General features: G+C 46.5%; 1 protein-coding gene across 1 annotated transcript in view; it reads right to left on the bottom strand.

Annotated features, from left to right (window-relative positions):
• The window catches only part of LOC119468607 (complex I assembly factor ACAD9, mitochondrial-like), an 8333-nt gene extending 6181 nt beyond the window's left edge, over positions 1–2152 (bottom strand). Inside the window, exon 1 of the mRNA XM_037732605.1 lies at positions 1813–2152. Within this exon, the coding sequence (XP_037588533.1) occupies positions 1813–1962 (150 nt within the window). The 5' untranslated portion in view covers positions 1963–2152. The remainder of the gene's footprint in view (positions 1–1812) is intronic.
• Between the last annotated feature and the right edge of the window lie 10432 nt (positions 2153–12584).

Raw genomic sequence — 12584 nt, forward strand, 5'->3', positions numbered from 1 at the left:
AGGCGCGCACCACCATGCCCAGCTAATTTTTGTATTTTTAGTAGAGACGGGGTTTCACCATGTTGACCAGGATGGTCTCGATCTCTTGACCTCGTGATCCACCCGCCTCGGTCTCCCAAAGTGCTGTGACTATAGGCGTGAGCCACCGCGCCCGGCCAAGTTTGTATTTTTAATAGAGAAGGGGTTTCTCCATGTTGGTCAGTCTGGTCTCGAACTCCTGACCTCAGGTGATCTGCCCGCTTCAGCCTCCCAAAGTGCTGGGATTACAGGTGTGAGCCACCGCACCTGACTAGCTCTGTACTTTCTAGAGGGACAAACTGCTTTTAGTCTGAGTCTTAGCTTCTGTGTCTGCAAAGTTGCCTGCTATAAAGGAGTCAGCCTGACAACCTCAGAGGAATATTCTAAAGAGAAGCCAGGGAATAACTCCTCTGATAAAGGATCAGCCAACATTCAGCCAGGCTCAAAGTAGGGCATCTCTAAGAAACAGCAAGTATACGGTTGCTTTCCTTAGAAGATAAAATAAAATACAAAGGAAAGGGCAAGTAATGTGTTTACTCCTATTTTGTAGATGAATGCACTGAAAATTGAAGTCATCAGCTCCAAGGTCACAAGACTAGTAAGTGTTTGAAGCCAGCTTTCTCTTCTACTGCACAGTACTCTACAGTTTAAGAAGACTCTCCATGCACCATTTATCTCACTGGGGCTCTACAACACATCCATGAAGGAGACACAACACTAACTTCATTTTAAGGCTGAAAGAACTGAGTCTTGGCCGGGAGTGGGTGGCTCATGCCTATAATCCCAGCACTTTTGAGAGGCCAAGGCGGGCGGATCACCTGAGGTCAGGAGTTTGAGATCAGCTTGGCCAACATGGGTGAAACCCCGTATCTCTAAAAATAAAAAAAAATAATAAAAAAATAAAAAAATAAAAAAAAAACAACAAAAAAAGCCGGGCACGGTGGTGGACGCCTGTGATCCTAGCTACGCGGGAGGCTGAGGCAGGAGAATCGCTTGAACCCTGGAGGCAGAGGTTGCAGTGAGCACTCCGGTTTGAAACAGAGCAAGGCAGTCTCAAAAAAAAAAAAAAAAAAAAAAATGACTTGTCCAAGGAGACTGAAGGCCTTGGGGCTCAATGCCACTCTGCTCACAACCACCACCATCTTCCTTCTGGCTGACTTCAGTGCCTTCNAAAAAAAAAAAGAAACAAAAGAACTGAGTTTCTTTTTTTTTTTTTTTCAACGAGCCAAGACTAAACCCAACTCTTCCAATTCTAAGAGGACAATGAGTGTTTTATAACCAAACTGTTACTATTGGCTGGGTTGTGCGACTCGTGGAAAGCACCTGGGAACCAGATTTCTGCGGAACCTCAATGGCAGGGTGAGGTACTAGGGCTCAACTGAGGAAGGAAGCCCTAGGGCGCTGGAAGGTGACAGAGGAGGGACATGATCTAAACTGTTCAGGAATCAGAGAGAAAGCCCTGCGCATTTCGAGACCAGATCAGCTGAGATGAAGGCTGCTTTATTAATTACCTAGCCTAGAGTTTTACAAATTCTCCTGAAAAAATTTAGCTGAAACACTTCCCCACCACATTTCCCAGGGTCCCCAGTCTTGGAAATATCGCACCCTTTGCCTGGGAAGGTTCTCCTGGAATTCGGAGTCTTAACTCAGGAATCCGGAGTGTTAACACGCCTCGCCCGCAGGGTGTATCTCTCTGGTAGGTTTGGGGAATCTGAAAAAGCTCAACACCAGCCTTGCAGCTGAGGGCGAAAAGCGGGAGCCAGACAGCAAGGGTTCACCCAGAGCTCAAGTTACCTTCTCGATTTTGCCCAGGAAAAGGTGTTTGGCGAAAGCTCGTACAGGCGGGCTGGTGCGCAGTGGCCGCCGGCTCGCGGTAAAGACCACCAGAGACCGGCAGGCACGAGCCGCAGCCACAGTGCGCAGGAAGAGCCCGCAGCCGCTCATGCTGCCGGATGTTCTTCGTCCTCAGCTTAGCGCCTCGGGGACACACACGGTCCGCAACGCCTGATGACGTTACCGGCCCGCGACGACGTGCCGTACTCACTGCGCCGGCGCAGTTTCCCGCAGCAGGGCATGGAAAGGCCAGAAGGATCCGACGACTGACACCATTCGCGGCCAAGGCCTTAGTCACGTGCACCTGGCCCGCGCCGCCTGATGACGTCACGCGCCAAAGCTTCCCGCCGGCCCCACTGCGCTTGCGCGGCCACAGGAACTCGGCGGAGGAGATTGGAGGGGCGGGGCCGCGGGCATCTTGCTGGGCTCCGGCAGTCCTGACGGCGCTGAATCATCTTTTGTTTTTTTCTTTTTCTTTTTTTTAATCTGTCTTTATTTTTATTTATTTATTTTTTTAAGACGGAATTTCACCATGTTGGTCAGGCTGGTCTTGAACTCCCGACCTCAGGTGATCCGCCCGCCTTGGCCTCCAAAGTGCTTGGATTACAGGCGTGAGCCACCACGCCCGGCCTATTTTTTATTTTTTTAAACTTCCCCTAACATAGATCATAGGAAATAAGAAAGATTTGTTTTTCACATACCAATGGTTCTTTCTATAATGCCAGCCCTGGGAAGCTTCCTTGTGTACAGAAACCTAAAGGCCGGCCCAGCTGCCTCCCTTAGTAGAGACGGGGTTTCACCATGTTGGCCAGGATGGTCTTGATCTCCTGACCTCGTGATCCACCCAGCCACCTGAAGTGCTGGGATTACAAGCGTGAGCCACCACGCCCGGCCAAGATTCCATTTTTAACTGGTTAGTGGATTCCTGAGATACTGTTTTGTTCCTAGCTCACATGTATGCTACGTATATTTTTTGGAACAAAAAATAAAACTCGTGTTCAGCCACAGAGCGGTCTGGATAAAACTGAGTCACCTCTGTCTTAGGAAACACTAACTTAAAAGGCGGGCGGAGGAAGAGAAGCTACAGAGGGAGCTGAAAAGAGGTGGGAACTATTGGATGGGATGGGACAGGCCAGACTGTAACCACCCAAGGGGTTCACCTTGCCCGCTGCCTAGACAGCTGATTTACCAAGACAGGGGAATTGCAATGGAGAAAGTAATTCACGCAGAGCCAGCTGTGCTGGAGAGGGAGTTTTGTTACCCAAATCAGTCTTCCCCAAAACAGAGAGAGGAATTTTTAAGGATAGTTTGGCCAGTGGGAGCTTGGGAAGTGGGAAGTGCTGATTGGTCGGGTTGGAGATGGAATCATAGGGGGTCGAAATGAGTTTTTCTTGCTGTGTTGTGTTCCTGGGTAGGATTGCAGAACTGGCTGAGCTAGATTACCAGTCTGGGTGTTGTTAGGTTTAACAGCATGTGATGTTATTCCCAGGAGCAATTTGGGGGAGGTTCAAACTCTTGCAACCAAAGGCTGCATGGCCCCTAAACTGTAACTTTTAATCTTATAGCTAATCTGTAGGTCCTCCAAAGGCCGACTGGTCCCAAGCAAGAAGAGGTTGTTTTTTTGTTTTGTTTTCCTTTTTTTTTTTTTTTTTGAGACGGAGTTTGGCTCTTGTTACCCAGGCTGGAGTGCAATGGCGCGATCTCGGCTCACCGCAACCTCCACCCCCTGGGTTCAAGCAACTCTCCTGCCTCAGCCTCCCAAGTAGCTGGGACTACAGGCACTTGCCACCATGCCCAGCTAATGTTTTCCTTTTTTTGTTGTTCTTTTTGTTTTGTTTTTGTTTTTTGTTTCAAAGTTAAACTATAAATTCATTCCTTCCCAAGGTTAGTTCAGCTTATGCACAGGAATGAACAAGGACAGCTTGGAGGCTAGAAGCAAGTTGGAGTTGGTTAAGTCAGATATCTTTCACTGTTTACAATTTTGCAGTGGCAGTTTCAAGGCCAGGCTACAGATCTTCAGCTCAGCCCCAAAAAAGATTGAATTACTGCTGGGTGTGGTGGCTCATGCCTGCAATTCTGCACTTTGGGAGGCTGAGGTGGGTGGATCAGGAGGTTAAGAGTTCAAGAACAGCCTGACCAACATAGTGGACACCCCGAATCTACTAAAAATACAAAAAATTAGCCGGGCATGGTGGTGCATGCCTGTAATCCCAGCTAACGGGCCCCCTACAGATCTTCAGCCAGCTCCTCCAGGGAGAATGCTGCTCTGCTTTTTCACTCAGACCTGTAATCTGGCTCAACCAGTTCTACAATCCCACCCAGGAACAGAAGACAGCAAGAAAAACTCACTTCGACCCCCTATGATTCCATCTCCAACCCGTCCAATCAGCATTCCCCACTTCCCAAGCACCTACTTGCCAAATTATCCTTAAAAACTCCGATCCTTGTTTTTGGAGAGACTTGTTCCTTGACTGTAACATTGACCACAGCGTTGGTAAATGCCTCCAGCTTCCCTTGTATGAACTCCTTGAGAACAGAACGAAATCCCTTTCATCTCAGTGAGCTAAGCTCAGCCCCAAAAAAGATTGAATTACTGCTGGGTGTGGTGGCTCATGCCTGCAATCCTGCACTTTGGGAGGCTGAGGTGAGTGGATCAGGAGGTTAAGAGTTCAAGAACAGCCTGACCAGCATAGTGGCCACCCCGAATCTACTAAAAATACAAAAAATTAGCCAGGCATGGTGGTGCATGCCTGTAATCCCAGCTACTCGGGAGGCTGAGGCAGGAGAATCCCTTGAACCTGGGAGGCAGAGGTTGCATGCGGTGAACCGAGATTGCACCGTTGCACTCCAGCCTCGGCAACAAAAGTGAAACTCCGTCTCAAAAAAAAAAAAGATTGAATTGCTAATACAACATCAAGAAAAAAGAGCTCAAAACTCTACAAGGTGTAGAGTCTAAACTGCAAAATATTTGCAGGCATCTTTTCAGATTATTTTATCTTGTCTAAGGTCTCTCACCTGGTTTCTTCATCAGTGGTTGATATTTACTTGTTTAGCATCCAGTTTCACAAGAAGGTATTTGGAAACAATTGTCTTTGTAAATTAGCCCCGTGGGTAAAACAAAGAAAAATATATTGCAAAAACTGAATTTTGAGCTGCTGTATATTTTTGCCAAAACAAATGTGGTCACATCAGTTTGATAATATGTCAGTCTTCTTTAGTATACACAGGTCTCCCTAAATCAACCAAATGAGAAATCCAGTGGCACATATTTTACAAAATAAAAATTAGAAATAATTTTGCTTTGCTTTTTATACACAAGAAAGAAAAAAAAAGAAAATTAGAAATATTTTAAGGCTTTTTTTTTTTTTTTTTTGGACGGAGTTTCGCTCTTGTTACCCAGACTGGAGTGCAATGGCGCGATCTCGGCTCACCGCAACCTCCGCCTCCTGGGTTCAGGCAATTTTCCTGCCTCAGCCTCCTGAGCAGCTGGGATTACAGGCACGCGCCACCAGGCCCAGCTAATTTTTTGTATTTTTAGTAGAGACGGGGTTTCACCATGTTGGCCAGGCTGGTCTTGAACACCTGACCTCAGGTGATCCACCCACCTCGGCCTCTCAAAGTGCTAGGATTACAGGCGTGAGCCACCGCGCCTGGCCTTAAGGCATTATTTCTAATTACTCCAATAAAGCATAGCGGGAGTTTTGCTCTTTCACTACTATATCAGTTTCTAAATTTAGTTTCCTCATCTGTAAATATGAATATGATACCCTTTATCTCACAGGACTTTTAAGAGGTTTAAATAAAATAATCCACATGAAAGCACTTAGCACAGCAAATGATTTCTTCTGCAGTACTGTAAAAATGAAGATGGTTACTCTTTCATCTTTTTTCTTTCTTTCTTTCAGACGGAGTCTTGCTCTGTTGCCCAGGCTGGAATGCAGTGTCACAATCTCTGCTCAATGCAATCTCCACCTCCCGGGTTCAAGCAATTCTACTGCTCAGCCTCCTGAGTACCTGGGACTACAGGCACGTGCCACCACGCTCCACTAATTTTTTGTATTTTTAGTAGGGACGAGATTTCACCGTATTAGCCAGGATGGTCTCGAACTCCTGACCTCGTGATCTGCCTGCCTCAGCCTCCAAAAGTGCTGGGATTATAGGCGTGAGCCACCGCGCCAGCTTTCTGATCCTTCCATCTTATAAAGTATTAGCCTCTGAAAAATATGATGTTGTTTTAAACAGTTTCCCCTATTCAGTGTGTTAAAAACTTCAGCTGAATTAAATTTAAAGGAGTATAATTGGCCAGGTATGGTGGCTCATGCCTGTAATCCCAGCACTTTGTGAGGATGAGGCGGGCAGATCACTTAAGGTCAGGAGTTTGAGACCAGCCTAGCCAACAGGGTAAAACACCCTCTCTACTTTTTTTTGTTTTTGTTTTTGTTTTTTTTATGGTCTGGACTCTGAATACCACCCTCTCTACTAAAGATACAAAGATTATCGGGCATGGTGGTGAGTGCCCTCGGAAGGCTGAGGCAGGAGAATCAATTAAACCCGGGAGGTGGAGGTAGCAGTGAACGGAGACTGCACCACTACACTCCAGCCTGGGTGACAGAGTGAGACTCTGCCTCAAAAAAAAAAAAAAAAGTTTAATTGAGCAATGAATGATTCGAATCAGGCAGCTTTCTGAGCCAGAGCAAGCTCAGAGACTCCAGCACAGCCATATAATGGAAGATTTATGAACAGAAAAGGAAAGTGATGTACAGAAGATGGAACCGAGGTACAGAAACAGCTGGATTGGTTACAGCTTGGCCTTACCTTATTTGAACACAGTTCGAACAGTTGACTACATTTGATTAGCAAAAACTCCATGATTGGCACACGTGTAGCTTAAGGTCTGTTCATGCCTCCGCTTGTTATAGTTTACAATGTGCAGAAAACCTTTCAGCTGAAATTAAAATATGTAAGGTAAGGAGGCAGCTCTAGGCTAAACTAGATTTAACAAGTATTTAAAATATCCTCACAGTAGTTCTGAATGTCTCCTTCCATCAGTTCAACTGATTCACAATGTAACAGAAAGTGAACATTCTTTAGCTATAATGTTAGTGTTAGTGTAGCAGAATGCTTGACTCTGGGTATCAGGAACATTGAGTAGAAAACTGCTGCTTGATCCCTTATTATTAAGGCTGAGGCTGAGACTGGACTGATTATTTTTAAGCCAAAGACCACCAAACATTGCCAGTAAACCACCAAAAGGTTGGAGAAAGGCTTTCCTGCAGATGCTGCTGCAAAGACCTGCCCCTTCCACCTTGCACCACCAACCCCCAGAGCCTAGAGACCTCTGCCTGCAACTGGGGGAAGAGGAGACGGCAAAAAATGATCCCATCTTTTAAAAATCAACAGAAGTCACAGATTCCTTCTACTCACATTCCCTTGGGAAGAACTTCATTTGGGGACAGGGACTAGGAAAGGCAGTGCCTGGCCAGAAACGTGGTTTTCACAAGCATTCTTGTCAGAGTAATTTTGGTAAAGCCCAGATGAGTGATAACTGAGCAAGCTTCAACTCCAGTGTTTTAACACCAAAATGTGCAAGGCTTCCTCTCTGATTCTGTAACAGCTCAGGCCATGCCACTTCCATATCTCCCTCTAGTGGCCCGCCAGCTTCCTTGCCAGCTGAGCCCTAGCGCTACTCCCTGCCTTTGAGGTTCCTGAGAAATCTGGCTGCAGGGTGACTTCCATGGGTCACACAACCCAGCCAGTAGTTAACAGCTAGGTTATTAAACACACCATCCTCTTAGAGATGAAAGACTTGGCCTTGGTTCTGTAAGTTGAAGACTCAATTCTTTCAACCTTAAAATGGAGCTAGTGATGTGTCTCACTCAAAGATGTTGTAGAGCCCAGTGAGATATGCAGTGCGTGGAGATTGGAAGGTACTATGCGGCAGAGGAGATGGATAGTGCAGGCTCAAGAAGACCCTGTGACCTTGAGCGAGTCACTTTTCCTCCCTGTTCCTCAGTGTACTCATCTACAAAATAGGAGTAAACACAGTAGCATTTTCCCCTCCCTAAGGGTGCTTTGTTTTCAGCCTGGCTGAATGTTGGCTGATCCTGTATCACAGGAGTTATTTCCTGGCTTCTCTTTAGAACATTCCTCTGAGGTTGTCAGTCTGACCCCTTTACAGCAAGCAACTTTACAGATGCATAGCTAAGACAGGCTACAAGCAGCTTGCCCTGCTAGGAAATGCAGAGCTATGTCTTTAGCATATGGGAAACCCTTTTACCCAGGACCTGGGGCAGTGTGGTGCTCTGTCCTGGGACCTCCTGCCTCCCAGTAGCATGATGAAGAAAGAACACAAATCTCTCGGATCTGTTTCCGTCTTTAAACCTCTGAGGCCACCTGCCCTGCACTGCCCTTACTCTCAGCTGTCAGTTTTGCTTCCCATTCCACTGGGAAAATCCATGCAGTCAGATGAGAACTTCCACAGGCAGTTACCCCCTCCCCCTGCCTGTATGCCCACAGTATCTACATTCTTTTACTTTGAACTGTCTGCTCCTGGCAAAACTAACCTCTCATTAGAACCCAGGCCGTCTCACCTACTCAAGGGTGATTCTTTCCTTTCTCTGCATCAGCTGTTCCCTCTACTGGGTCTTGAGCCCTTACTGTTCAGTCTTTTGTCCCTATCAGTCTTGAAAGTCAGTAGTGACTTCCATGTTGTCAGATTGTGTGATCTGTTCTCAGACCGCACCCTACTTGACCCCTCCTTGGCATCTGTCACAGTTCATCCTTACACCCTGTTGATGCACTTTCTTCTCTGGTTTCTGAATCACAATTCTCACCATTCTCTGAAGGTTCTAAATACTTCACTGGCTGATACTTCTCTGTGTTCATTGCTGGTTCCTTCTTGGCTCTCTAACTGCTAAACATTGGCCCTTGTTTTCCACTAGCACAGTTGGAGTTGTCTATGGCTCAGGCTGTGGACATTTCTTCTACAACCACCCCCTGGCTGACCTAATTTAGTATCCTGACTTAAATACCCTCAGTATCCCGATGACTCACATTCCTCCTGCAGCACAGATTTTCCCCTCAACTCTAGATTGTTTTTATATCTGCCTTTGTACTCAGAAGCTCCATGGAGATCTAGTAGGTGTCTAAAAGTGGCATATGCAAATCTGAGTTCCCGATCCCACCCAATCCTGTTTTCCCACCAGTATTCTGTATCATAGTCAATGGTGACTTATTCCACTTGTTCAGACCAAACATATGTGGTCACTTTTGTCCCCTCTCATTCTCTAGACCACATCCAATTGAGCCACAAATCTCTACCTTCAGGTTATATTGAGAATCTGACCACTTTTAGGCCCCTCCTCTGATACTGCCTTGGGTCAAGCCAGCGTCATCTCTCAGAATTACTGGGACTGGGGTTAATTAGCTAGGTAAGATGAAACATATAGGATTACAAATAAAGGCAAAATAGAGACTTAAAACCAGGAATCCAGACTAAACACTCAAACATGGAGTCCGTCGTGGCCCCAGGGACCTTGCACTTGACATTCTCTCCACCTAGAACACTCTGCCCATTGCATTAGTTGTTCTCTAAATGCCTTCAGGCATTTTCAGAACCGTCCTTTCTGACCGTGTCTTCCTTCGTGGTACATGTCACCACCTGACTGTGTATTGCTTCCTTATTTTTTTCCTCTTTCTTTCCCTCTAGGCTATCAGCCCATCAGAATGGAGATCTCTGCCTGCTTCTCCCCTTGGTGTGCTTTGGTTTCTGGAACAGGCCCAGCCTGCAGTAGGGCCTCAGTGAATGTGCACTGAAGGAGTAGATACTGGAGAACATAAACACATGTCAGGTGGTGAGAAGAACTGCTCCTTTACTATTTATTAACCCTATTACATACTCAGCCATGATCTAGGCTGTAGACAAAAACAGGAATTAGAAAAAAATAAAACAAAAAACCCAGCTGCTACTTGTTGCTGGTACCGTGCAGGAAAGACAAACTGAGTGTGGTGGCAGAGGGGAGTGCTGCAGAGAGCCAAGCAGGGCTCAGGGAAACCAGGAGAGCAGAGATGGGGCTGCAGTGGCCTGAGAGAAGGGCAATGGTGAGAGAGGGGTCCCAGGAGGTCTGGGGGCCCAGGTCCTGCAGGCCCTGGGGCTGCTCTGAAGACTTTTACTCTGGGTAAGGTGGGAGGCCCAGAAGGGGACAGGCCCTGAATGTCATGGTCCTGAAGGGAATAAAGTGGGAACGGCTAGGGACATGTGCACAGGGAGGCTCTCACTGCAGATGGCATAGGCAGAGAAGGCTTCTCCAAGAAGGTGACACTCTACTGAGCCCTGACCTTGGCCATCTTCCTAGCTTCTGTAAACCTGAAGCTTTAAAACCTGCCCTATATGTATACATGGGACTTCATGTTCTGAACAACTTCATGATACGCCAAGTCATGTTGCCTTTGCCCCTTGCCTCCCATGTCATCTTCTCCGCTTGAGGAATCTTCCTCCAAAGGGTGCACTTTTTTCTTTTTCTTTTTTGAGAGAGAGACAGGGTCTCCTGTCATCCAGGCTGGAGTGCAATGGTGTGATCAGAGTTTACTGCAGCCTTGAATCCTGGGCTTAAGTGATCTTCCTCTCTCAGCCTCCCAAGTAGCTGGGACTACAGGTGTGTGCTACCATGCCTGGCTAATTTTTTCATTTTCCAGTTTTTGTTGAGGTGGGGTCTCACTGTGTTGCCCAAGCTGGTCTTGAGCTCCTGGCCTCCCAAAGTGATGGGATCACAGGTGTGCACCACTGTACCCAGCCCACTTTTCAAATACAAACCAACCAATCCAGTGTCCACACCCCAGACACTTCCCCTGTGGGCTGTCACACTGGGACCATTATCCTACTGCCCTCATCACCTCAGTGACAGGATCCAGACCCCTGTGGACTGGAATGATTGGAACTGTACTCTCCTGTCTGCTCATCACCCCTTATTCTTTTTCCCTATAGGCAGCACAGGAAAGGTACTTGCTCTGAGTACCCCTGACCAATCCTGCTGCTTCCCGTGCGGCCCTGCCTAAATGTGCTGTGCCTTCCTTCTGGGAACTATGACAATCTTCAGTTTTACTCATCTAATCTGGAGGCCTTATTATATCTCAGGCTTTTTATTAATACACAAGAATTAGAGCGGCCTGGAATGACAAGACATTTTGGACACAAGAGTCGGCAATAGCTGGATGGTAAACAATTTGGGCTCTGTGGGCCATGTGGTCTTTGCCACAACCAGTCAGCTCTGTTATTGTCCAGCGCTTGACCACATGGAAATGAATGGGCCTGGATGTGCTCCAATAACAATGGACACTGGAATTACACAGAACTTTCACTTGTGATGAAATAGTGTTCTGTTGATGTCTTCAGCCATCTAAAAGTGTAAAAACTATTCTTAGCTCAAGGGCCCTGCAAAAGTGGGCAGCAAACCAATATAGCTGGGCCGGGTGCGGTGGCTCACACCTGAAATCCTAGCACTTTGGGAGGCTGAGGTGGGTGGATCACCTGAGGTCAGGAGTTCAAGACCAGCCTGGCTTAATGGTGAAACCCCATCTTTAAAAAAGAAAAAAATATATTGAAACCAATATAGCTGATATGATTTGGCTCTGTGTCCCCACCCAAATCTCACCTTGAATTGTAATAATCCTTATGTGTCAAGGGCAGGGCCAGGTGGAGATAATAGAATTATGGGGGCAATTTCCGCTATGCTGTTCTTGTGGTAGATAAGTCTCACAGGATCTGATGGTTCTCCAAATGGGAGTTCCCCTGCATAAGCTCCCTGGCGTGCCACCATGTAAGACATGCCTTTGCTTTTCTTTTGCCTTCTGCCATGATTGTGAGGCCTCCCCAGCCATGTGGAACTGTGAGTACATTAAACCTCTTTCCTTTATAAATTACTGTCCTGGGTATGTCTTTATTAGCAGCATGAGAACGGACTAATATAGTAAATGTGCTGGTAGAGTGAGGTGCTGCTGTAAAGATACCCAAAAATGTGGAAGCAGCTTTGGAACTGGGTAACGGGCAGAGGTTGGAACAGTTTGGAGGGCTCAGAAGAAGACAGAAAAATGTGGGAAAGTTTGGAACTTCCTAGAGACTCGTTGAATGGCTTTGAACAAAATGTGGATAGTGATATGGACAATGATGTCCAGGTTTAGGTGGTCTCAGATGGAGATGAAGAACTTGTTGGAAACTGGAATAATGGTGACTCTTGTTATGTTTTAGCAAAAGGACTGACAGCATTTTGCCCCTGCCCTAGAGATCTGTGGGACTCTGAACTTGAGAGAGATGATTTAGAGCATCTGGCAGAAGAAATTTCTAAGCGGCAAAATGTTCAAGAGGTGACTTGGGTACTGTTAAAAGCATTCAGCTTATGTATTGGAATATGGTTTGGAATTGGAACTTATGTTTCTAAGGGAAGCAGACCATAAAAGTTTGGAAAATTTGCAGCCTGATGATGCGGTAGAAAAGAAAAACCCATTTTCTGAGGAGAAATTAAAGCCAGCTGCAGAAATTGGATAAGTAATGAGAAGCCAAATGTTAATCACCAAGACAGTAGGGAAAATGTCTCTGGGATATGTCAGAGGTCTTCATGGCAGCTCCTCCCATCACAGGCCTAGGGGCCTAGGAGGAAAAATGGTTTTCTAGGCCAGACCCAGCACCTTGCTGTGTGCAGCCTAGGGACTTGGTGTCCTGTGTCTTTTTTTTTTTTTTT

This window comes from Cebus imitator, unplaced genomic scaffold (genome assembly GCF_001604975.1).
Source record: "Cebus imitator isolate Cc_AM_T3 unplaced genomic scaffold, Cebus_imitator-1.0 Scaffold457, whole genome shotgun sequence".
Taxonomy (NCBI): Eukaryota; Metazoa; Chordata; class Mammalia; order Primates; family Cebidae; genus Cebus; species Cebus imitator.